At 43.1% G+C, this 27,738-nt stretch overlaps 1 protein-coding gene across 1 annotated transcript in view; it reads right to left on the bottom strand.

The window, feature by feature from the left end:
- HFM1 (helicase for meiosis 1) overlaps window positions 1-27,738 on the bottom strand; it is a 3,254,758-nt gene that overhangs the window by 2,814,553 nt on the left and 412,467 nt on the right. Inside the window, exon 4 of the mRNA XM_044086815.1 lies at window positions 8,360-8,492. Within this exon, the coding sequence (XP_043942750.1) occupies window positions 8,360-8,492 (133 nt within the window). The remainder of the gene's footprint in view (window positions 1-8,359; window positions 8,493-27,738) is intronic.

Raw genomic sequence — 27,738 nt, 5'->3', positions numbered from 1 at the left:
ACCCTTAGAGCTTCTCGAGAAAGGGGGCAAGATCTGATTCCTCCTTGTTCATACATGTACCAGACTACTGACATACTGGCTAACTGAATTGGTACTGTTCCCAGAGGGAGAGTATTCTGAAATGCTTTTAACACCAACAGCACTGCTCTCGTTTCTAGGATGTTTATGTGCAGGTGAGCCTCGTGTTCCTGCCAGGTGCCTTGGACTGTCTCCCGCAGATAATTCCCTCCCCCACCCTATCTGAGAAGCATCCATGATCACTGTGGCCTGAGGTGGAGAAGGGATGAATGGACAGCCTTGAGAAACTGAGAGAGAGTGAATCCATGACTCAAGATCTTTTCTGCAAGAACTGGTTATGAGCGTCTTGTGCGACATTGGCAAGCCCAGAATTGACCACTGTGTGGAAAGTAACCATTGAAGTATCCACATATGTAGGTGAGCTAGAGGAATAAGTACCATGGATGCTGCCATCTTTCCCAGAACTTGGAGTACTTGCTTTGCACTGGATTAATTCTTCTTGATTAACATTTTCACATGCAAGTGGAGATTGTGAACTCTGTCATGGGGTAGCTTTGCCATCAGCATGGTTGTATTTATCTCTGCCCCCAATAAAATTTAAATTTTGAGATGGCTCTAGAGCAGATTTCTTATAATTTATGGTAATACCTAGAGAGGAGCAGAGCTGAAGTGTATGGTCTCTGGCTTGTAGCAGAAGATGCCTGGTTGGGGCAGTTATGAGTCAGTCATCCAGATATGGAAACACCTGGAATCCTCTGCATTTTAAGTGAGCTGCCACTACACTCTGGGGGCCATAGTGAGACCAATGGGCATAGCGCAAAACTGGAAGTTACTGGCTCCTGGCCGGAAGTGCAAAAACCTTCTGGATCATCTTTCCATTAGAATGTGGTAGTAAGCATCCTTGAGGTCTACAGAGCACATCCAAATGTCTTTTTCCAGGAATGGAAGTATCACCTGCAGTGTTACCATCTGGAACTTGGTCTTCTTCACCATTTTGTTTAGTTTGCTGAGATCCAATATTGGTCTCCAGTCCCCTATTTTCTTTGGAACTAAAAAGAATTTTGAGTAAGTTCCAGATCCTCTCTGGTCAGTGGGGACTTCTTGGATGATGCTTTTTCTGAGCAACTTTTAAATTTCTAATGTTGCTTGTTCCTTTTGACTGGGTGGCACACCTGGAATGGATTTGTTTACAGGAATGGGGAAAGAGAATGGAATAATATATCCCCCAGATATTATGTCCTGCACCCATTTGTCTTTGGTTATCTTTTGCCAGGTTTCGAGGTGCAGTGACAATCGCCCCCAGACTGTCTCCAGAGGCGATCAGTCAGGCACTCCTTCAAGAGAGCTGAAAATGTCTGCCAAATAAATATTCTCTGAAGCCCTGATTTTGCGGGCCCATTCTGCCACGCAGGTGGCATCCTCCATTATTATTTCCCCCTCTGGCTCTGGGGGAACTTTCACCCTGAGTGTCCTGATAAGACCTTCGAGATTTCTTGAAAGACATTTTCCCACTGCCCCTCTGAACCTTTGGAAATGGCCTGGTGGGTGTGGAAATAAGCACTCCAATGGCCAACAAGGTCTTACCCTCCTGTTCATACCGGGTTAATGTTTCTTTTACACTGGACGCAAAGAGTGGTTAGCCATCAAAGGGAGCATTAACAAAGGAAGACTTAAAGGGTTCCGCAAAATTGCAAAGGTTCATCCAGGCCTGCATCCTAATGGAGATGCCTGAACCCACTGCTCTACTCACTCCATCTGCAGCATACGAGATAAGCCTCATGGGGGAGCTGACTTACAGAGTTGAGGGTAACAAGCTGAGCTTTGATTTTATCTGCTGCTGCATCAGCTACAGCTCCCTGGAGGGAATCTGAAGAGCCTTCCACAGGAAACCAGTATAAACATTCACCTGAAGTTAGACAGCAAGGGAAGGAATAAGAAACTGTGGAAATTCTGATGCAGTCAATGTTGAGGAGTGATAAACCAGTGAATTCCCATATGACAGAGCAAAGGATAGCACAGGATGGAACTGAAGAGAATGTGCCACAGGAAGATGCTACAGAAATTTCTATAGAATGCCCACATGAAATGGAAAACAAGAGATGTGCCCTCAATTTGGAAAAAAATGAGCTAAGAGCAGAGTTGCTTGATTTAATAGACATAGACAGATATATTAAGATCAATGAAAGAAACAGACTGCAGAAGGTCAATAAAACCCAAAATGTCAGAAGTCTGATAAAACAAATGAACACAGTAGTTAGGACTGTCCATAGAGATTGATGCAATATAACAGAAGTAAACAGGATATATTACTATGCAGCTAAATTAATAACTGATAAAGTTCTACCACAACAACACAGGGTAGTGAGGGAAAGGAAGAGGAGAAATTGAATACCATCAGGGAAATATCGGACAGTGAAAACTATAAAGCAATTAAGACAAGTGTCACTGTTAGAAGACTATAGAAGAGAGAATAGATCAACAAAAATACTAAGAAAGATCGATGTGATAAAAGCAATGGACAGTATTAGAACAGACCAGGATCTATCATGAACTATCGCAAATAACTAACTAAAAATTTCAGCACAGGCGGAACAGCTTAGAAGATATGCAGATAAACATAAAGGAAAAGTACAAAATAAGTCATTTATTGATGAACAAACCAAGCGAAAAGTAAAAAACAAATAGAAAATCCAAAAGAGGCCCCTTGTCACAAACGACAGCACCACGGAAAGAACCTTAACGCAATTTATTCAAGTAAAAACAAGCGTTTTCGCCACACTTGTATGTAGCTTCTTCAGAGGTAGAATATAATACAGGTAAAGAACGCTACATAAAATATCCTGAAAACCAGGAAATGACGTTGTTCAATTTCCTTAAGTTCCCTTTAATAGCGTACTGTGTTTAAAAACACTAGCGCCTCTGCGCTCATATTCTATACCTAATTATTAACATTATACAGCAGACCAGCTCACATGCAAAAAATGATCATCTAAAATCAAACTTAAAAAATTTTTATTTTTAAAAACCAGGTCTCAATAGTCATGTGCCCATCAAACCGTTATTAATATCTAGGAAGTAATAAGTTAATTAATTCTTTGATGGATAGAATATGCATCAGTGTTTTAATGTCAAACATCTACTGCTATAGTATAAACATAGGTATTTGATGCTGCATTTACAATGAAATGAGGAAATGCAACATTATCATATGATTGATGCTAACATCCTATAAATATATTTTTATTTTTATTTTTATATTTTTATATTTATATATCATATAATGAATGTCTACAGACATTCTTAATATGAGTATATAATCACAGCATTGTTATTAGTTATTAGTGATAGGCTTAACAGCTTCACAGGATTCAATGTTTTTATCTATATATACAGTTCATGTTAAATATTATAAGGAATCAAAATTAAATACTGTTACACTAATTCGTACGTGATTATATATATAGAATAGGTACGTTTTTTAATAATAACTTTACATAGGTTTAAATAAATAGGTGAATTAAATTTCATTAGTTAATAAATTTGATGCTTCTATTATATATTATATATATTTTGATATTATTTTTAGCTTTATTGTTGTATTAATGTGTATTAAAAATTCTATATAAAAATACATAAAATGCAGGCAGCATGTTTGTAACAATGTATTGGCAGTTTTGCGCTTGATGTCTTTAAGCGCACTTCAATGGTCAGGATGTTTACTGTCAGTTTTATTAGAGTGATCCTAGGTTTTTAGAGTTTTTAAGATTTTTTGCTATTGAATGTAATTAAGTGATTAATTGGATAATGAGCAGACTTTCCCGCCTTTGGAGCGGTACTATAAAATCTTGATACAAGCTTACATGATTCATCTGAAGAAGCGTGGATGGTACCACGCGAAAGCGCTCATCATTCTTGTTTTCCAATAAACCGTTTGTTCCATTTTGAAAGATTGTCTGTGGATTTTATTCCTGGCATAGCAGCTTCGATATACTTGGATGTTTCGGATGTGTATTGGTGCTAAACTTTTTCCTTCACCGAAAGTTCCTTTTCATGGCAGCCGCCATGACCATGGTATCTACTGCTACACAAAAAACAAGCAGCAGACAAATAGTCTTGAAAAAGACTAAAATGAAAAAAACAACACGGATTCCACGCTGATAAATTTAATATTAAAACTTGTCTTAGCGCCTCGGCCACAACAGCCTTCAATGAGTACAAAAGTAATAGCAGAAATACATTCCCTTTTATACAAACCAATAATCAATTAAATAGACTCAATCCCTCATTCAATTAATCCATCAAATTAATTAACCAGTTCATAGTCCTGTACTTAAAGTGAACATGAGTTAAACACAATATACTGCAACAAAAGCATCAAATACATAAAATACAAACAATTTTTTTTTTTTATCTATTGCTACCCCTTTGGTAAGGAAAGCTTGGTCCTTGGGGGCTATGATGTACTTGTTTGACCTCCTAGGAGTGGGCTTTATGGAATCTGGGGTCTCCCAGGCCTTCCAAGGGATTAACTGAATAAGTTCATTGGAAGGCAGTGTCATCCAGAAGGTTGAAGGGTGAGATCTGAAGGCCTTTAGGTATACAGACTACTCGGATGAAGGGGATGAGGACTGTCAGTCACCTCTCTGTTTCAGAATTTCCAGGATGTCTCCAAAGGAGACATCCTCAGGAAGCAACCGTGGGCAGCCTTCTGCTTCATCGAGGTCGGTATCTGAGGTGATGGACTCCTCTGGGGAGTCCAGATGCTTCCTCTTGCATGGTCTCTTCTGAAGGACTTCCTCAGTGGGATATTCTAGAGAAGTTTCAGAAGAGGGGAAGAGTCCCCTGGGAAACATCCTGAGGCCTGGGATCTCTGCAGACCTGTGGATGGAGGTGATGAGGTAAAGACACCCCCGCCGATGAGGGAGGAAGCTCCAAAGAGGACTATGCTTGAGACTGAGTAGCAGTCATCACCCTCCACATAACCTCAAAAGCTATCCCCCATGTTCTGAAGAATTCCCCGTTCCCAACATAATAGATGGAGCCAAAAGAGCCTGCGTAGCAGGAGACATAAGCTCTGAAGATGAGGTTGGAGCTGAACCCATCCACACCAAGGCCCCGAGAGACATAGTCAGATCCAAGCTGGCTCCGAAGACCCGACTGATGAGTGTCGGCTCCCAGAGGTTTCCTACTCCATCTGGGCAGAGACATTCGGGGCAGACACCGGAGCCAAGGAGCCAACCAGCCCTGGATCCGAAACAGACATCAGTAGGATATTGGAGTCTTCCAGCTCTAAAACCAAAGGACAGATCAGAGGAGGAGTAGGCACCATAAGGATAAGACAAGTCTGATCTGACTCCTTTGGATTTGGATCCAAAAGGAGCTTGGCCAAGGCAGGTATCTTAAGAAGCCTCTGCACCATCCTATCCACATCTTTGTCTGAGAGATTCCTAGTAGATCTAGTAGACAAAGTCAGAGATCTGGATCCGGTCAAGAAATGAGAAGGGAGCCGAGAGGTAATCGGTTCCATGGATGGAGATCGGCTCCAATAACGGTACTCAGCTGGCGTGGGTTCTTTTGGAGTCAATGATTCAATGGATGGTTTCAGAGCTGAAGATACTGACTGTTCCGAAGAAGTTACTGCTTCAAAGGGTACCATCTGCTCCGTGGATGTTGTCAGAGTGGACATCTTTGGACATTTAGCTTTTGGCTCTGACGTTGATGATTTTGGAGCTGGAGAACGTCGCTTTCCCGCTCTCTCAGATTTATCAGACTTAGGAGAGATAGGATTAGGACAGCCTCAGAAAATAGGGTTTTCAATAACCCCTTCAAAATCAATTTATTTTTCCATTCCATAAGTGCCCTCTGGTTAAAGGCATGGCATATGGAACAAGACTCTTGCAAATTGAGAGGCCCCAAGCAGTAAACACATACGGTATAAGAGTTACTGAGGGGCATATTTTTGTTACACGTCTCACACTTTTTAAGCCCTAAGGGCTTACTCTCTTTCTGGGACATGCTGAAACTAGTAGCAGCAAACCACACCAAGTAGCTAAAGAAGAAATAAAGAAAGAATAAAAATAAAGTAGGGATTTTTTTTTTTTAGAACTACAACAGCAACTGAAAAAGAAGGGGGGGAATCCTCTAACTTAAACAGACTTTGTTAACCGTTCTCTAACTAAAACGAATGGTTAAGCAGGACAGAGGAAGACAGTAACCGCACTACAAAACAATCTCTATGCAAAGAAGAAAAGGGAAAGGGACACCCTCTAACTCAAACGGGTGAAAGTTATATGCCCTCTAAGTTAAATGGACACTAACAGAAAGGTAAAAACTAGCCTAGGAGAAAATACTACCATTAAAAAGGGGCATTACAAACTACAGTTGAAAAAAACAGTGAAATCTAAGTATAAAACTATACAAAAAGGCTAAAATAGCCAAAAAACGTAGCCCAGAGCTTGCTTGAAGATCCCACTAGCAGCACAGAAAACAAAATCTGAGGAAGTCAGGGAACTGCATTATGGGTAGGGAAGGAGGCCCATGAGCTTTGCTGAAGTCCTCAAGATTCTGTAAAGGCTGAGACAGATCCGACACATTGCATCCGACCCATCAGTGAGAATAAAGGTGAGACTAACAACAGCACATCAAAAATTAGCTAAAGTTTTGATAATAGCCAGGACAGTTGGTTGTTTATACACTCATTACGGCAGTTTATAGAAAACAAAATGAGAGTATCAATCAACCTAGAGACTGAATCTATACCCAGTTTGATCCAGCTTTTTATTAGGTGTCTTGAAAAGACAAATGATCAAAACTTAAGTATCTCACCAATCTATAAGATACTAAGAGAAGACACTCTAAAGTTTGACTCAGATTTTTGGAATTACTATGTAAAGATTAATGGAGAATAAATATCTGATGAATCCAAACTGTTATTGAAATCTACATATGGTACCTCTTCTTCATTATACTGGAGATTGTATATATGGAAATTTATGAATAGGAGTTTCTATACTCCACAGAATAAATCTTATACTCAAAAACAGTGAAAGTAAATGTTGGAAATGTGATGAATTACTAGAGGCCAACTTGGTTCACATGTTCACTGAATGCAGAAATGTTGTTCAATACTGGAAAGACTTCAGATATTTTGTAAAGGCTTTATGGTCTGATAACTGTCATATTTCTAACTCACTAATCTATTCAATGTTCCTATACCTAATGTAATACCTAAATCTCAGATTCATTTACTCTGGTAAGTTCTTGCAATTGCCAGAAGTTATTACTTAGAACTGGAAAAGTAAACAAAATTTGATGTTTAAAGAATGTATTAATCTAGCAAACGTTCGTAAAAAAGAACTGCAAACGATTTGTTCTATTATAGAACTCATAACATTACTCATAAAAGAAGGGAAAACCTTTTGAACAAATACTGATAACTTCTCATGGATAAAATGATTGTTTGTCATGGATGAATGTAAATATTGTAAATAGTTTTGTTATTGTTTTATTGTATTTGTTATATGTATATTTGCATATGTTTATAATGAAAACAAAATAAAAATGTTTTTGGAAAAAAAAATAGCTAAAGGATATTAGCAAAATAGCAATGGAAGTAGGAGAAAATCAAATTAGGTATAGGAATATAGTTTTTCTAAAACTAACTCACGACTGTTTTGAAAATAATTCCCAAAGCTCGAGAGTGACAGGATCCACTGCTGAAGCTGAAAAGTGGCAAATGAGATCTGAGGTATGTTAGGCTGGCAGGGCATTATCGGTAAAGAAAGGAGCTCAAGAGTTCTAGATTCAAGGATATGGTAAAAGTGGTCAAGCTGGATTCAAGTTTCGGATCCAAACCCGTCAGTTGAGGAATGAATGTAAAGGACAACATCAGATCAAAAGTTTTGTAGGGAAACTGGCACCACATCTATTAGCATCATCAGCTGTAAAAAAACATTGTACTTTGTATATGACAAACACTGCAATAAGAGGAAGGTTCATTCACCAGGGCAAGTGGGCTTCTTGGTGTCATGGCATAACTACGACTCCTGTCAGTGAAATATCTGCACAGTACCACTAAGCCTCTGTAAAATATTGGATCCACACTTTCAAAATACATATATTGGTCTGCTGTGCCTAAGAGGATAAAATATTTTTCATAATTAAAAATTTATTTAAAAATTCTATGAAAACAATAACATTCTCTAGTATGAAGTCAATAACAGTCTCACTTTCTACAGAAACATTACAGTACAGTGCATTTTCTGTTTACAAATTCTGATTTCTATAATCATGACACATGCAAATATTACATTCTCCACATTTTTTCAGAAAAATCACTTACTGTATACAATTTTAATATTAAACCATGGTGCTGGCATTTCCATTAGTAGCCTGATGATAGCCAGTTCAAACAACACAGTTTTCCCAGAACCAGTGGGTGCACTAATTACAAAATTTTTATCTGTGTAAAGAAGCTTAAAAAGAAAGACATTAATTAAGGTTCATTGTAAAACAGTATTACATTAAAAGTATCTTAGAATTTTAAGTTGCATAGTTGTCTACTTATAATCAATTTATATACAACCAGAATTCACATGAAAATAATAGACACATTCTTAGTGTATCAGGTGAGTTGCTGCATGAGTGGGTTCTTACCATACACCAAATTTTGGGAAGATCATGCTTTTGAGAAAATCAATATATACAGAATGATGCACACTGTGATGTAGACACACTGGCTACATAACTGAGCAAATCCTACCAGCTCACCTACTTATCCTTATACCACTATCGAGCATGTTCCAGCAAATTAAAAAATACACTTACACTATTAAACAGACAGTATTCAAGTACAGACTTTCCAATTTACAGCAGCTGAGGCTGCAAGAAGAAAATCACATCCACAATGAGAGAAATATCTAAATCTATATTTATCTGTCTATATATGTATATATATATATATATATATATATATATATATATATATATATATATATACACACACACACACTACACACATACATATTTATATATATATATATATATATATATATATATATATATATATATATATATATATATATATATATATATACACACACACACACACACACACACACACACACACACACACACACACACACACACAAACACAAACACACACACATATATAAATATAGTATATATGTCTGTAATGACAGATGTCATTAAACGTTTTATTTTATGCTGTTTGGAGCTGTGCTTTGTTTCACCATTAGCTTTACTTTGCATGATTATAAAGTGTTTATGTCTATAATAGCTGAAAGAATGGCAAACGTTTTACCAAAATTGATAGAAATAGATTGGTGCGTTTTTTTGGAAGGGAAGTAAAGATTTGATGACATTAATAGAACAGTGATGATCCTGAGAAAAGCAGAGTGTAAGAAAATTCAGCAGTTATTCATAGGTCTTGATGTAGAGAAAGCATTCAACAAAGTAAGGTGGGATTTTATGAGTAGAATAATGGAAGCATTTACATTCCCTAATAAAATAATAAGGTAGATTAGGAGGATAAATGAGAGAATGGAGGCAAAAAAACAAAAGTGAGAAGGTTCCTTTCTGACAAGTCGTGTCTAAACAGAGGAACCGGACAGGGGTGTCCTCTTTCTCATTTGTTATTTGCTTTATATTTTGAGCATTGGCAAAGAAAATGAGGGACTCAGAAATTCATGGATATAATTGGGATTGTAATCAAGAAAAGTTGACTTTATTTTGCAGAGGATATTATTTTGCACTTGATAAAACCAGAAAAGGACATCTAAGTGTTGTGGGACATCTTGCGACAGGTTCAAGTCTTTTCAATATGTAAAATTAATGAATATAAAATAAAGACTATTGCTGGAAAGTATGTACCAACATATGACTTGATCCAGCAATACCCATATTTATGGGGATATAATCAAATTAAGTATTTAGGACTGTGGATTAAAAAGGATTCTGTTATGGCAGCTAAAGGTATATGGGAAGAGACTAAAAAGATAATACAAAAACTGAGAAACTGAAAAGCTCTTGCTCCCATGTTGTCAGTTTTCATTCTATCCTCAACCTGTGGGTTGGGGTCTGATCCTAGGAACCTACTCGGCTACTACAACAGCTCATGGTATCCAAAAACCCCTCAATCTCATCCCTTAACCACAATGTACCTATCTCAATTACCTTAGATCTTATTTGCTGCTTTGTGAGTTAGACATGATGCCATATCCTCTCAAGCAGATATGTGGTTTTTCAGTTGTTTCTTCCTTAATTCTAAATTTCTTTAGTATTCTGCTTAAAAAAATATCCCTTATCCATTTCCTTTCCCAATATGAAAGTATTCTTCTAGTAAGATCTTGCTTGAGAGAGTATGCTGTGTGTGTGTGTGTGTGTGTGTGTGTGTGTGTGTGTGTGTGTGTGTGTGTGTGTGTGTGTGTGTGTGTGTGTGCGCTTCTAAAGTGAAAATGTCAGATAAGAAAATAGGCCTGGTGCGCTTCAAATGCTGTGAGAAGTGTGGTCATAAGATCCCTAATTCTGACACACATTCTCTTTGCGTGTATCGTTTGGGACCCCTCCATCTTCAGGAGGACTGTTTGAATTGTCACTCCTTTAGTCATCAGGCACTTGTGGAAAGAAAAAATAAACTGATCTTGAAGGCATGACTTCCCTCTTCTTTTTGGAGAGGCCATATCTGGAACGACATCCTCATCTAAAGGAAAATAAAATTGGGGATTTCTAGTCCTGATTCTTCTTCTTCCTGTAAAGTTTCAGAAAAAACGAAGAAGAAAAGCTCTTCGGCTCTGTCTTCCCTATCGAGTCTGAGCCAGAAGAAGGCAAACGTATACTTCTGCTCCCTTGAAACCGATGGTAAAATTGCCCAAACATTCGGTTCCAACACGTTCGTGAGAACCAAAGACTACTACACCTAAGACTTTGGATCCGGCCTTATCTTTGACTCCGAGGAAACATAAGATCTTTCTCTACTGACTCAGGAGTTTCTTCCAATTCCAAAACAAAATATTCTCTTTCTATAGACCCCTTTCCTGAAAGGGGCACCCTTCTCTGTTTTTGGAAAGACCCAAGTCTCCTTCTGTCATTTCCACCCATTATTCCAGATGTCTTACTGAAGACGACATGGAGAGGTTGGTGAGAAAGATCCTCTGGGTGCAAGGTGTGACAGGGACCACCTCGGTCCCTACCCCTTCAGGCAGAGACTTCAGTCTGCAACTCCCCATCTTCTTTTTCCTTCTGTAACTTCACTGGAAGCTTTAGAGACTTCAGTTCTGAGCTGCCTGATATCAACTGCATCATGTCCTAAGTTATCCTTATCTTCAGTCCCGATGGTTGCTCTGAGTTCTCTAGTTCACTGGGAACTGGAGACCTCTTGGAGTCATATCTGTCCTGTCAGTTCTGAGGGGCTCGAGTCGACTAATATTTTTCAGAGTCTTCCCTGCACCTCAGAGCTTCAGCACAGATCAGCTCTGCTCTGGCTTCTGCCTTGGGGGAATCGCCTCAGGGCAGGAGGGGACTGCAGTACCAAGTTCCATTCTTTTGGACCCAGGGTCCCTTCCTTCCTTGGGTGGATTGACTTTCGAGGCTAATTGAGAGAGCCTTGTCTACTTCAGTCAATCAGTCTGTTCCTTCCCTCTGGGATCAACCTACCTTGCAACATCTTCAACCAGAATCTCAACCACTTCCTGAATTGGGACAGCAGGTACCAATGCCTCAGGCTTCTCAGCTGGCTGGGCCCTCTTCTTCTGATAACTCTCCAGACCACCCCACTGAGGAGGTCCCTAGGAAGAAACAGTGCAAGAAGAAGCACTTGGATTCTCCGTAGGAATCTGTCACAGGGGATACAGATTTTGAGGAAGGTGAATGATCCCCAAAGTCACCTCCTGATGATGTCTCCTTTGGAGATGTCCTAGAAATCCTTAAGCAGATAGGTGATTAGAAGCCCATTAATCATTTGTCTGAGGAATTTGTCTACCTGCAGGCATTTGTTACCTGCCCCTCTACTTTCTGGGTAACTCTGCCCGCTGATGAGCTCACTGTGTTGATCTCTCAGTTGGCATGGAAGGCCCCTGATGCTAATGAGCCTATTCCCTGGAGACCAGATAAAATTATCACTGCCCCTGAAGATAAACCATTCCGGATGAAAGGTTTGCATGTGGATGTTATGGTCATGGCGGCTGCCACAAAAAAGGATTTAGAGGAAGAAAGTTTCTCTATCCATCCTCCCAACAAGGGGTCTTGGATGATAGATAGATTTAGGAAGTGAGTTTTTGAATCATCGACCTTTACCTTACAGTCCTTGAATTACTTGGCACACTTTACAAGACTACAGAGGATTTTGATTAAAGAACTATCAGATACCCTGTCAGGAGCCATTTCTGAAGAGGTTCAGGTGTCTGTTACCTCTCAGCTGGCCACCCTTACATCCATTTCTAACTCTTCTACGAGGCTCATTTCACATACAGCAAAGTGAATGACCAGAGCAGCGGGTTCAGGCATTGCCATAAGTAGACATGCTTGAATGCACTTGTATGATTTTGCAGTGCCCTTCAAGTCTTCGTTCGTCAATGCCCCCTTTAATGGCATGTCTTTGTTTGGCCTTAAAGATCAAAACCCATTGAACAGGTGTGAGAAGGATGGAAAAAGCCTTTCTGCTGTGGTCATGCATTTTTCCACTTCGCAAAGATCCTTTTCTAGAAATCTATGCAGTAGTGGAAAAATGTGGTTCAAGAAGTCCCAAGGGAATTCTCAGGACACTGTTTGTGGTAGTTCCATAAGGGCAGTGGGGTGGGGGAACTCTAACAGAAGATGCTGTCCCTGAGGCAGAGGTGGCCCGTAAAACCAAGGGTGCAGAAATTCCTTCTTTAGTAAACCATTTCAGCGTCCTGACAGGATGCCTGATTGTCTTCCTCTGGAGGCCGTCAGTGGTCATTAGTCCCAGCACCAGAGAGCATGGCTACAGATAAAACAAGATGCATGGGTGCAGAGGATAATACCCAGAAGCTATATTATACCCTTTTCCCTTTCTCCATCCACTTGCAAAAAAATCCCAGACGTTCTACCCAGTCAAAGGGAACAAGGAGCACTACAAATACAAATGCTGCTAGAAAAAACGAGTCATCCAAGAGGTCCCACCAGACCAGAGAGGATCTAGAATTTATTCAAGATTTGATGCCAAAAAAGACAGGGGAATGGAGATAAGTTTTGGATCTCAGAAATCTGAACAAGTTGGTTCAATGAACCAAATTCTGGATAGTCACGGTTCAGACCATTCTTCCCTTTTTGGGACAGGATGACTGGATGTGCTCGATAGACCTTCACGATGCGTGCTATCACATAAAGATGAACAGGCAATCCAGAAGGGTCCTACACTTCTGGCTAGGAGTTGGTCATTATCAGTTCAGAGTACTGCTCTTTGGCCTCACCACAGCCCCCAGGATGCTCACCAAGTGCATAGCAATAGTAGCAGCTCACTTGAGACTGCAAGGATTCCGGGTATTTCTGTATTTGCACGAGTGGCAATGACTCATCAACGCTACGATCTGGCATAGACTGTTACAGGCAAGAGAAAAAGTTCTCCAAACATGCTCTTACCTGGGCATAACCATATATTATGAAAAATCTCATCTAGAACCAACATAGACTTTAGATTTCAAATGGGCTTCCATAAACACAAAGACTGCAATAGCCTGCTTTCCCTCATCAAGATTGGAGACATTTTGTTTTCAAGTCATGAAGATAATCAACAGCAACAAGGTGCCAGCATGATTAGTTCTTCAGGTGCTGGGATCCATGGCAGCGTCTATAACACTTGTTGCCTTGGCCAGATTTCACATGAGAATTTTACAATGGCTGCTTGCAACATAATGGTCCATCCTTTACCAGCCAATGTCAACACACATTGAAATCACCAGTAATTGCAAAAAATATCTTATGTGATGGATTCAATCGGATCAAATTTTACAGGGCCGTACATTCATTCCCACTCATCCCAAAGCCACAGTGACCACAGATGCTTCCCAGTTACGGTGAGGGGGCATTATCTGATGGTCCAAGGCACTTGGCCCCCAGTAGAGGCCAATTTGCACATCAATGTCCTAGAGATGAAAGCAGTGCCTTTAGCATTGCAAGCCTTTCAAGATGCTTTCCCCTCGGGACAACTGCAATTCAAACAGACAACATATCAATAGTTTGGTATATCAACAAGCAAGGCGTACCAGGTCCTACCATTTGTGTTGAGAAGCTCTCAGAGTGTGGCAGTGGGTGATCGCATCCAACCGCTTTCTCATAGCAATGCACATTCTGAGGAAGTCCAATGTAATAGCAGACAAATTGAGCAGGTGCATACTTTTGCCTCACTACTGGTCCTTCAGACAGTATCAGAAAAAGATATTCTGAAAATGGAGTCAGCCTTGCTGTGACCAGTTTACCTCTCACCTAAACAACAAGTGCAGCAGCTATTTTGCCCTAATCCCCCCATGGGGGAGTTACCAATGGATGCTGTTCTTCACAATTGGCCCTCTGGTCTTCTTTATGCCTTTCCTCCAATTACATTGATTCCCAAGTTCCTTCAGAAAGCAATCAGGTTGAAGAGCACAGTTATGTTCATTGCACCTTACTGGCCTCAACAAATTTGGGTCCCCTTTCTTTGGCCTCACTTAATTCGACAACCTTGGATATTGGCTCTAAGTCCAGATCTCTTTTCTATCCAACGGGCATGATTCATCTGGACATTCTGAATCTCAAGCTAACAGCTTGGTTTCTCCAATTCTGTTAGTAGGCAGACAACCCATACTGTCTTGCCCTGTCTAACACATTCTGTGTACGATCAGAGTTCAATTAGCAGTGATATCCAATTTTCATGTTGGTTTTCAAGACTCTTCTGTTGCTTCTCATAAGTTTTGTAAAGCCTTTTGAGGGGTACTGTTCTTTTAAAAACATCCTACAAAGATCATACTCTTCTTTGGGACCTCAGTTTGGTGTTGCAAGCAATTACTCAATCCCCTCTGAACCAGCTAATGATTGTGATATCAAATTCCTGTCTTAGAAAACTATTTTCTTAGTGGCAGTAACTTCTGCTAGAAGAATCTCAGAGATTGAAGCCTTATCCTCTAAACTGCCATACCCGGTTTTTCACAAAGATAGTTTCACTCAGAAACAACCCCTTATTTCTTCCTAAGGTGGTTTCAGAGACCAATATTAACCAATATATTAACCTGCCTGTGCTTTTCCCCAACATCTCTAACAAGGGTGAATATTGTTTATATTTGCTGGATGTTCACAGGCAGTTGACATTCTATCTTCACAGAACAAAATAATTCAGGAAGTCAGACCAGTTATTTGTTTTCCTTTTCCCATACCACATTGGGAAAACCTGTGAATAAAGTTATGTTAGCCTGATGGCTCACTGATTGTATCTCATTTGTTTATTCTAAGCCACACATTCCTTTGACAAAACCCTTGCAATCCCATTCATTTAGGGCCATAGCAACCTCAGCTGTATTCCAGTCTAGAGCTTCCATGGTTGATATCTGTGTAGCAGCAACATGGCCTACTCTTCATACCTTTCTAAATCATTACAAATTAGATCTGGTCTCCAGGGGTAGAGCATCATTTGGCTCAATGGTGCTCAGGAACATCCTTCCTTAAGTCCATCCAGGATATATAAGTAGCTGAGACTCTGTCCCACAGGTTGAGGATAGAATAAAAATTGATAATATCAGATAAATAAGTTATGTACTCACCACAACATTCCATCTGTGTTGTCCAGTTTCATTCTTCCTCAACTCCTCACCCTCAAACTCCCATCCTTTGGTTTCTGGAACAACGGAGAATTGATGGATTGTTGCTTTTTTTGGTATAGTGCAGTTCCAGATATAGTCTCCATAAAAAGCCTTTTTTTTCTATTTCTATCAGCAAACTCAATCTGTGGTAATTGAAATAGGTGCATTGTGGATAAGGGATGAGCTTGAGAGGGTTTTGGTTCCCATGAGCTATTGTTGAGGAAGAATGAAAATTGACAACACAGATGGAATGTTATGGTGAGTACATAACTTCTTTTTTATGGATATGGGTAGCAAGATACAAGCAGTAAAAACATTTTTAGTCCCTTTAGTGTTATGTATAGATCAGGAATATTTTTATCAACCAGAGAAGTTGTGGACAGCAATTAATAAGGAGTTGAATGATTTTATCTGGGAGAGAAAGACGGCTAGGGTCAAGTGAAATAAGTTAATCCCTTCCAACAGAACAAGTTTGTTTAGGATTACAAGATTTAAAGGGATATTTTAGAGCTACACATTTAAACCTGATAAATAACACAAGCAGAAAGCTATACTTCAATGTGGAAAGGGATGACGATGAAGTGGGGGTGGGGAGATTCAAGAAATAGGGAGAGAGTGGGATTTTGGATGCAGATCCCTAAGAAGAATAACAACAGCCACTCGGAATATTATAATCATAAAACAGTAGAAAGTATTTTGAGAACTAAGCCAACATGAGACTGGAGAAAAGACATTTTGCCAATAGGGATGAGTGCAATTAGGAGTGCAGAGAATAGACAAGAGGGGGGTTGAAATTTACTGGAGAAAACTGGCAAAAGAACCAAAGTACTGGGAGCAAATATCTACAGAAGGTAAAATAATAGAATAAGAAGAAGCCAAGAAGACATTTGGACTGCAGGCTAGAGACTGCCTTCACTATCAGGGACTGATACTTGAATATAGACAATGAGGAAGGGATGAGGGAATCCTAAGTAAAAGACTTGCTCCTGTACAGTTTTTAATTGAATATGGAACAGAAGCTGCTGTTAAAAAGTGATAATTAGCAGGACATATAAAATAGTGCATGATACTGTATCTATAGGAATCACTTAGATGAGATTAAAAAAGATTGGGAAGAGAGACTGGATTAGCAATTCACAAGTAAACAATGGGAGGCCATTTGTATGGTTCCCAAATATGCAACAAAGTCTATAGGATTTAGGACTGTTTTATTGGAAGTGTTTGCATATAGCAATAACCCACGCCTGGGTGTGGGCAATGCTGGATTTACCCATGGCTGGTGTGGTTTGGTCACGAGGGCGAAGCCTGAGTGGCCAAACAGACGACCGTGGGTAAATACAGCATTACCCACACCCAGAAGTGGGTTATTGCTATTATACAATGACATTATTTAAGAAAAACATAATTACTTTTCTTAAATAATGGTATTGTATAATGCCTCCTTGCTGCCCTTCCGCACCTGTCTGGTATTCTGCGGCAGTTCTGATGTACTGCGCATGCGTATGCCTACACAGTACATCAGAGCAAAAGCAATGGAGAAAGCAAGATCTCCGTTGCTTTTTACAAACTGTTTCGCTATGTTAAATGGGTTTAGCATAGGGAGACAGCTTTAAAAAAAGCAACAGAGAATCTCCGTTGCTTTTTTAAAGCTGTCTCGCTATGTTAAACTTGTTTAACATAGCGAGACAGTGTGAAACAACAGGGATCTTGCGTTCTCCGTTCCTGTAAAAAAAGAGTTATAGTAATGGAAAAAGTCCGGGCGACCGGACTTTTTTCCATTACTATAACTCTGATTTACAATGTGCACGCTGACCAATCAGCATGCACGTTTTTGAATATTAATGGGGGGGGGGGTCCTTGTATAATAGATATTTTTATACACCAAGCAGAGTCCAAAGAATTCTTCCTCAGGTAGATGGCAAATAAATGTTGTAGGTGAGATGGGGAAAGAAGAGGTAATTGGGAACATATGATGTTATGTTGTCCTGTCTCACCTTCATTCTTGCTGGTTGGGTTCGGAGCCAAACCTCAGCTCCAACTCAGCCTCATACCAAAGCTTGAGAGCTTCAACTGGCTCAAGGCTACAACCTATCCCATGACGCTTAGCGGCTACTCCACAGATCTCATTTGCCACTTGAAGCATCGGGATTGTCTCCACTGGCTCAGGCTAGTAATTGCATTTATTATATAGCTTTTACTATATTTTTTCTCAATATCTACCTATTAGACTCTATTATACCTTCCCAGTCCAAGTAGAGTGCTCGTGTGTGTGTGTGTGTGTGTGTGTGTGTGTGTGTGTGTGTGCGTGCGTGCGTGCGTGTGTGTGTGTGTTGTTTTATTACTTGGGTGTATCTTTGGCTGTTCTCCTTGGCCCTTTGTATTTTCTCCTGTTCCTCTTAAAGAATCCATTTAAGTTAGAGGAGTCTTTCTCTTTAGCCCCTTTTTTTCTTCAGGGCTTCTTTCCCTTTTCTTAAGGAGTCACTGTTTAAGTTAGAGGTGTCTTCTCAGGTTGGAGGAGACTGTCGTTTAATTTAGAGACTCCCCCCCCCTTTCCTTTCCTAATTAAAAAAAAAAAAATCTCTTTCTACTTGTTTTTTCTATTGCAGTTATTGTAGTTATTGTAGTTACTGTTAGCTGTTATTGTTGTTGTTGCTATTAGTTGGTTTACAAGATGTCTAAAGAACCTGTTAAGGAGTCAAGACAATCTGGTTTTAAAAAGTGTGGTTCATGCACCCAGAAAATGTCTCTAACAGACGGACACACCAGTTGAGTGTATTGTCTAGGAGCAGTCCATCTCCAGGACTCTTGCTCCATTTGTCATGGATTTAGTGCAAGGGTTTTACAGGAGAGAAAAAACAAACTCATTTTGAAGGGTTTGTTGAAAGGCCCTTTTGAAGAAGATAATCGGGCCTCAAAATCGGACAAGATAAAAAAGTCTGCTTCGTCAGCACTGGTATCTGAGCCGTCAGGCAGTCACAAAGATACAATATCATCAGAGCCGAATGTTCTCGGTTCTGACAAACCTGGCCCTCCATTGGTTCCATCTGAGTCTTCGGGACCATTGCGGAGCCGAAAAATGAGTCTGTCACTGTCATTGGAGCCAATACACTCGGTGCCACAATCTCCACTATTACAGTCTGTGACAGGTAGTCACTGGTCATCAACCCATTCCTCTCAATCCTCCAGGTTATTGGACGATGACGTGGAGCGGGTGGTGAAAAGGTTGCTGCGGTTGCAGGCCCTAGCAGAAATTCTTTCGAGCCCAGCTTATCGGACCGTGGAGCCGACAACTGTATCTCATATACCATCTATTCCTCCTCCGACTAGAATGAGTTTGGAGCCAGAGTGTCAGGAAATCTTTGTGCTCGAACCAGCGGAACCAGTAATCACCCATGATATCTCGGCTCTGACATCTGCTCCAATCTCGTCAATGCTGTCTTCTATCAAGGGATCTGGGAGCCAACACTCCTTGGTAGGCTCCAGGGGGAGAGTTGAGTCAGACCCTTGTTGGAACTGACTCTCTCACTCGGCGCATCGGCGCAGGTGAGTTTGGCTCTCACATCAGCCTCGGAGCCACCCTCCTTGGCGCCGGGGAGATCTCCCAGTCCTTTGAGACTGCAGTCTCTCTCGGCCCAGGATAGCGGTGCCTTCGAGGTGATGAGGAGTGTGCTCTCCACTGAGTCTGCTCTACCTTTGGCTCCAGCCACTCTTCCCCCTAAAGGGCCGGCATCTTCTGCTTCATCATCCCTCCATCAGCCCCAGAGTAGAGAGTCAGTGCCCCAGGAAACCCCAATGAGTGGAACCTCCTCTTTCGACACCTCCCAGGAACATCCCCCCAAGGAGGTCCCTCGGAAGAAACAGTGTAAGAGGAAGCACATAGACTCCCTTGAGTCTGTCACTTCTGATACCGACTTAGAGGATTCAGAAGGGTCCCCATGGTCGCCCTCTGAGGATGTCTCTTTTTCAGACATCCTTGAGATCCTTAAGCAGAGGGGCAGCTGGAAATCCCTCTCCCCTTCTGAGGATGAGTCAATATACCTGAAGGCATTTGGCTCTTGCCCCTCCACCTCTTGGGTGTGTCCGCCCTTTGACCTGCTCCTGGGTGTTGTGAGTCAGAAGGCGTGGGACTCTCCCAAGTCAGTGGACCCCATTCCGAGGAGGCTAAATAAATTCATTACTGCCCCAGAGGATAGACAATATTTAACAAAGGGAGTTCCAGTAGATGCGATGGTGGTGTCAGCGGCCACAAAGGAGTTAGCTTAAACTTCTGCATCTGTCCATCCACCGAACAAGGAGTCTCATACAATGGACAGATATGGGAAGCATATGTTCTCCTCAACATCCTTTACCTTACAGTCATTGAATTACTTATCACATTTCACCCGACTCCAGAGGGATCTCCTGAAAGAGCTGGGAGATACCCTACAAGGTGCTACAGCCCAGGGTTTATTGGATAAGATAAATTCCCAGCTTGTGACCTTAACTTCTATCACAAATTCCCCCATGCGCCTCATTTTCTACGCAGTCAATGGAGCGAGCAGGGCAGCAGGCACAAGAATAGCTCTTAGGAGACATTCCTGGAAGTGCCTTTGCGAGTTTGCTGAACCCTTCAGATCTTCCTTTACTGACACCCCTTTTGATGGCTCATCCTTGTTCGGGCCGAAAGTAAAACAGACTCTCACCAGGAGCCAGCAAGATAGCAAGACTCTATCTGCCATCAGAGTGTGTTTTTTCATCCCTATCAGACCTTATCCTAAAGGTCAAAAGAATGGGAAAATGTGGTTCTGGAAGTCCAAAGGAGCCTTGCCGGATGATTGTGGTGATCCTTCCCCCAGGGGCAGAGGGGGAATAACAATGGAAGACGCCATCCACGTGGCAGGGGGGGGTCCACAGAACCAGGGTGACAGAGATACATTCTCCGGTTGGGTCTTTCAGCGCTCTTGAAAGAAGGCCCGACTGTCTGCCTCTGGAGGCAGTTGGGGGAAGACTATCTCTATACCCAGAAGCCTGGCTGAAATTGACTCAAGACAAATGGGTACAGTCCATTATATCCAGGGGATACAACATTTCTTTCCACTGCCCACCTCATCCGTCAAAGTCTATCCCAGACATTCCACCTGGTCAAAGGGATCAAGCAACTCTAGAAATTCAAAGGTTGCTAGAAAAAAAGAGTCATTCAAGAAGTCCCCACAGACCAGATCAGATCTGAAATTTACTCAAGGTTCTCTGTTGAGCAGTGACACTGAGGTAATCCCTGGGGTATATCTTACTTTTATAGGTTACTTTTATAGGTTCTTTTTAGTTCCAAAAAAGACAGAGGACTGGAGACCAATATTGGATCTCAGCAGACTAAACAAGTCAGTAAAGAAGGCAAAGTTCCAGATGGTAACACTGCAGCCTATACTCCCTTTTCTGGGACAAGACAATTGGATGTGCTCTTTAGATCTTCAGGATGCATACTACCACATAAAGATGGACAGGCACTCCAGAAGATTTCTATGCTTCTGGCTGGGAGCCAGTCATTACCAGTTCAGAACTCTGCCCTTTGGTATCACTACAGCCCCCAGAGTGTTTACCAAATGCATGGCAGTAGTCACGGCTTATCTGAGACATCAAGGATTCCAGGTGTTTCCATATTTAGATGACTGGCTCCTGACTGCCACCACCAAACACCTACTAATCAGAGCCAGGGTCTTCACCATCCATCTCTGCTCAGATCTAGACATTGCTATAAATACAGAAAAATCTGCTTTGTTGCCATCACAGCGTATTACTTTTATAGGTGCAGATTTAAACACAAACAATATGGTAGCAAAATTGCCTCAAGAGAGAATACAAACGCTACGCAGTCAAGTATCTATCCTACTGAAAAAGAAAAAGGTACAAGCAAAATTTGTTCTCAAGGTCTTAGGCTCAATGGCAGCGGCGATAACACTAGTCACACTGGCACGACTACACATGCGAATATTACAATGACTACTCTTCTCTCAATCGTCCATACAGGAGTTACCCATGTCTCACAAGATTCTCATTATGGATGCCTGCAAGAAGGACCTACTTTGGTGGCTTCAGTCCACTCAGGTAACAATGGGCAGACCGTTTGTACTTCCCCAACCTGTCGCTATAGCAACCACAGACGCATCCCAGATAGTGTGTGGGGGCGGCATTATCTGGGACAGACTGTCCAAGGGGATTGGAAAGATCACGAGTACCATTTGCACATCAATGTCCTAGAGATGAGGGCAGTGCTTCTGGCGTTGCAAGCATTTCAGAACTCTCTTCCCATGGGGACTTTTGCAATTCAGACAGACAATATGTCAGTGGTATGGTACATCAACAAACAGGGGGGAACCAGATCCTATTCCCTATGTTGAGAGGCCCAGAGAATTTGGCAATGGGCAATTTCTTCTCAGCGCTTTCTGATGGTAACGCACATCCCGGGGAAATCCAACGTAATAGCAGACAGGCTAAGCAGAGCAATTCTCATGCCTCACGAGTGGTTCCTAAATCAAGAAGTTTGCAAATCAAATTTTTTGCAAATGGGGCCAGCCTTGCTGCGACCTTTTTGCCACTCCATTCAATGCCAAATGCGGCAACTACTATGCCCTCATTTCCCCTCCGGGAGAGTCGGCTCTGACTCGGCCGAATACTAAAGCTCGAGAGCTATTTTTACCGGCTCGAGGCTATCCTATGTCCCATAATGCTAGGCGAAATATACCCAGATCTCATTTGATAGCTAACACTATGGACAGACATGTCCCAGCACTAGAAAGAGACAAAAATGAAAGCTATGTAGAAATATAAACCCTACAGCCTGCCTGTCACCAGTGATACCAAAGGGGAGGAAGAGCTCTAGTTGAAGGTATAATCCTGGTGACAAGGAAAAAACTCACCCAATACTCTAGGTCTTTCCAGGCTCAGGGGATGGAGGGTGGGACGCAAGAAAGAAGGCGAGAAGAAGTCAACTAACATGGAACGTTATGGTAAGTACATAACTTCTTAATGTTAAGTTGTCAATCTCGCCTTCATTCTTGCTGGATGGGACAGCGTCCCTAGCACCTTAGTCCCGGGTGGCTCAATGGAACAGACTCTTGAGTACAGTGGAACCAAAATCAGCCCTATTTCTGGAGGCAATATCCAGTTTGTAATGACAGATGAAGGTATGAGGAGATGCCCATGTGGCCGCTGCACAAATAGAGTCCATAGGTAATCTCACCTGAAAAGCAGCTGAGGAAGCCAATGCTCTAGTTGAATGAGCTCTAGGCTTGGTAGGGAGCTCCTTATGCCTCAATTGATAGGTCAAAGATATAAGAGAGGTTAACCATCTTGACAAGGTCACTTTAGAAACCGGAAGGCCCTACTTCTCTTCGGCGTAAGACAAGAAGAGTTGGTCTGATTTTCTTGTTGGCTTGGTTCTATCCAGATAGAAACGTAGTTGCCTATGGACATCCAAGCAATGTAATTTTCTCTCAGCTCTATCAGTGTAATTTGGAAAGAAAACTGGGAGATCAATGGTCTGATTCAGATTTTTTTCTGAGAGTACCTTAGGTAAAAAGGATGGATTTGTCCTAAGAGCCACTCTATCTTTGTGAAAAACAAGATAAGGGGGGTGCACAGAAAGTGCTTGTAGTTCAGAAACCCTTCTGGCTGAGGTAATAGCTACCAAGAAAAGTGTTTTCCATGAGAGCAGTTTTAACGAGCAGGAGGCAGCAGGCTCAAAAGGAGGTAGAATTAAAGACGACAGTACCAAATTTAGATCCCACGGTGGAGGAGGGTCTTTGACTGGGGGCCTTAGTAATAGGGTACCCTTCAGAAAAGCTTTGCAGAGCTTGTGAGACATAATACTAGACTCTGACAAGCCAACATGGAAATTTGCAATAGCCGCCAACTGGACTTTGACAGTGGCTGAAGAGGAACCTTTTTGAAAGAGTTCAGCTACAAAATCTAGAACTGTTTGGACAGGGGCAGTAAAGGGATCAACTTGGTTCCTTTCTGCTCAAATAGAGAAAAGTTTCCATTTACTTGCTTACGTCCTTCTGGTGTTAGACTTGTGAGAGGCAAGGATAATCTGACGTACTGACAGGGAGATTAAGGGAAGTCTAGCTAAGGTTGGAAGTGGAGCAACCAAGCTGTGAGGTTGAGAGATGACAGGGATTGGTGCAGCCTGCCCGATTGATGGGTCAGAAGGTCTGGTACAGGGTCCAGATGCCAGGGCTGCTCCAGTAGATGATGTTGTAAGAACAGAAACCAGACTTGTTGAGGCCAGTAAGGGGCAATGAGGATCATCCTGGATCTCAAGGCAGTTGCTTTCTGGACTAACAGAGTGATTAAGTGAAAGGGGGGAAAGCATAAAGGAGACCCCTGGGCCAATCGTGGACTAGAGCGTCTCTGGGAGAGAGGCCCAGAAGAGGGAAGAGGGTGAAGAAGTCTTGAAACTTGCTGTTTTGAGGGGTTGCGAAAAGGTCGCAGCAAGGCTGCCCCCACTATCTGAAGATTTGGTCCGCTACTAGTTGGTTGAGAGACCACTCGTAGGGCATGAGAATGTCCCTGCTCAGCCTGTCTGCTATGACATTGGACTTCCCGGGAATGTGTTTTGCTACCAGAAAATGCTGAGAAGAGATCGCCCATTGCCAGAGTCTGAGCACTTCCCGACAAAGAGGGTAGGACCTGGTTCCGCCCTGTTTGTTGATGTACCATACTACAGACATATTTTCTGTCTGTCTTGCAATCGTTCCAGTGGGAAGACAGTTCTGGAGAGCCTGCAACGCCAACAGGACTGCTCTCATCTCCAGGACATTGATGTGCAAGTGGCACTCGAAGGGTTGCCATGTGCCCTGGACTGTCCTGCCCTGAAAATGCACCCCCCACCCGATCAGGGAGGCGTCCGTTGTCAAGGTGGCAACCGGAGGGGGGAGAACAACTGGTCTGCCTTGAAGCACCTGGGGTGAGTCCATCCACCACGATAGGTGTCGTTTGCAAGACTGAGTGATGAGAATCCTGTGTGACATGGGAAGCTGCTGAAAGGACCATTGGGAAAAAAGCATCCACTGTAGTATCCGCATATGAAAATGAGCTAGGGGAAGCAAGTTGATTGTTGCAGCCATCAGACCAAGCGTTTTCAGTACAAACCTGGCTTGGACCCTGTCCTCTTGTAGCAGGACTTGAACATGACTGCGAATGTCGCATACTCTTTGCGTAGGAAGTTTTGCTGACAACTCTACCGTGTTTAACACGGCGCCTATGAAGGTAATAAGCTGACAAGGCGACAAAGCAGATTTTTTGAAATTTATAGAGATGTCTAGCGCTTTGCAGGTTTGTACAGCATAATCCCTGGCTTGAAGAAGCTGATGCCTGGTGGTGGCAGTAAGGAGCCAGTCGTTTAAATATGGAAACACCTGGAATCCTCGACATCTCAAGTGAGCCGCAATCACTGCCATGCATTTGGTAAACACCCTGGGGGCTGTGGTGAGGCCAAAGGGCAGGGCTCTGAATTGGTAGTGACTGGCTCCCAGCCGGAAGCGGAGAAACCTCCTGTAGCGCCTGTTCATTTTGATATGATAGTACGCATCCTGAAGGTCTATAGAGCACATCCAATTGTCCTGACCCAGAAAGGGAAGAATGGACTGTAGCGTGACCATCCAGAATTTTGTTCTTTGAACCGATTTGTTTAGTCTGCTGAGATCCAAAATAGGTCTCCAGTCCCCTGTCTTTTTTGGTACCAAAAAGAATTTGGAGTAGATTCTGGATCCTTGTTGGTCTGCTGGGACTGGCTGGATGGCTCTTCTTAAAAGCAGCTTTGAAATTTCTAGTGCTGCTTGGTCTCTCAGACCGGGTGGAACATCTGGAAGAGGCCCTTTTGGTTGATGTGGGGTGAGGATAAATGGGATTTTGTAACCCTCAGATATGATCGACCATACCTATCTGTCCTGCGTAAGGGTGAACCAGGCTTCTGGGTACAGCGAAAGTCTTCCCCCGACTGCCTCCGAAGGTGGACAGTCAGGCAGCTCCTCAGGGGTGCTGAAAGGGTTTGTCAGAGAAAGATTATCTGCTACCCTGATTCTGCGGACCCCCCCTGCCCCTAGGGCGGAGTCTGTTATTGTTCCCTCCTCTGCCTCTAGAGGGAAGCTCACCACGTGCGTCCTGCAGAACTCCCTGAGGTTTGCGGAACCACATTTTCCCGCCCTTTTGACCCTTAGGATATGGTCTAGAAGGGGCAGAAAAATGGACTCCTACGGCAGAGAGAGTCTTGCCTTCTTGTTCACACCTGGTTAAGGTGTCCTTCACTTGAGGTCCAAAAAGAGCAGAACCGTCAAAGGGGGTGTTAGTGAATGATGCCTTGAAGGGGTCAGCAAAATTGCAGAGCCACATCCAGGCATGTCTCCTGCAGCTCTACTCACTCCATCGGCTGCATAAGAGATGAGCCGCATGGAAGAGTTGACTATAGAGTTCAGGGTCCTAGCTGGGAGTTGATCTTGTCCTGAGACCCCGCAGCTGTTGGGTCCTGCAACGTTTCACCCAGTTCCTTGAGAAGGTCCCTCTGAAGTCGGGTGAAATGGCATAAGTAATTCAGCCACCGCATAGCAAAGATCGCTGAGGAAAACATCCGCTTGCTGTACCTATCCATCGTCCTAGATTCCTTATTAGGAGGATGGACAGGTACTGAAGGGTCAGCCAACTCCTTCTTAGTGGCTGCCGCCACCACCATGGCATCCACAGGAACACCCTTGGAATGAAACTGCTTATCAGTGGGAGCAGTAATAAATTTAGTGGGCCTCCGGGGAGTTGGTTCCATAGTATCCGGAGCCGTCCACGCCTTCCGAGCCACTACCTCCATAAGTGGGTCGAAAGGCGGGGACACCCAGGAGGTGGAAGGGCGAGAACTGAAGGCATCCAGGTACACTGACTCATCCTTGGAAGGGTTAAGGGCAGACCAGTTCCCCCTCTGTTTGAGGATCTCTAAGATGTCTGAAAAGGAGACATCCTCAGGGGGGGACCTTGGGGACCCTTCCGAATCATCCAGGTCGGTGTCAGATGTCACTGACTCAGGAGAGTCAACATGTTTCCTCTTACATGTCCTCTTCCGAGGGGGCTCCCCCGCAGGGTCAGGGGAGGCCTCGGAAGAGGAAGAAAGGCCCCATGGGGCAGCCTGGAGCATCGGTTCTCCTCGCATGGGGTCAGGAGGGTAGGCAGGGGCCGAAGCAGGCACCGTGGAGGGAGGGGCCGAGGAGGCCGACCGTGGTGCCGGTATAGGAGCCAGCACACTCCTCATCACCTCAAAGGCGTCCCTGTCAGGCAGAGAAGAAGGACCCAACTCCGAAGAGATGAGAACTCACCCTGGCACCGAGAGGGATGGCTCCGAGGCCGATGTCGGGGCCGAACTCACCTGCGCCGAAGCTCCGAGAGGGAAAGCGGGGTCGGACAAGGGTCCGATGCCACTCGCCCCCTCGGAGCCGATGAGGGAGTCTCGGCGCCCAGATCCCTCCAAGGACGGGGCCAAGGACGGGATCGGAGCCGACGAAGGAACCGACAACAGGGGAATCAGTTCAGATGCCCCCACAGTACTCACCTCGACGACCTCCGGCTCCGAACTCAGCAGGGTAGTCGGAGGAGGAACTTGAGCGGGTGTAGGGGTAGCCCCTCTCTGTTGAGACGGGCTATGTAGCAACTGGGCCAGTGCCTGTGAGTTTAAAAGCCGGCTGACTACCCTCTCGAGGTCATGGTCCGAAAGCCTGGAAGACCTAGAGGAATGAGATCTATGGCTCTGCTCCGACAAGAGTGGAGACTTCGGAGCCGATCTAACCGACTCGAGAGATGGAGACCTAGAGCGCTTTCTGCTCGGGGACGGCTCCGACACTAAAGTCGGAGCTGACTGAGGTCTAGATGCCTCAGTTCTGGCCAGAACCGACGAGGCAGC

This window comes from Protopterus annectens, chromosome 10.part0, assembly GCF_019279795.1.
Source record: "Protopterus annectens isolate FY-2018-M chromosome 10.part0, PAN1.0, whole genome shotgun sequence".
Classification (NCBI taxonomy): Eukaryota; Metazoa; Chordata; order Ceratodontiformes; family Protopteridae; genus Protopterus; species Protopterus annectens.
The sequence above is the reverse complement of the archived record's forward strand: the minus strand, read 5'-3'. Positions and strand labels throughout refer to the sequence as shown.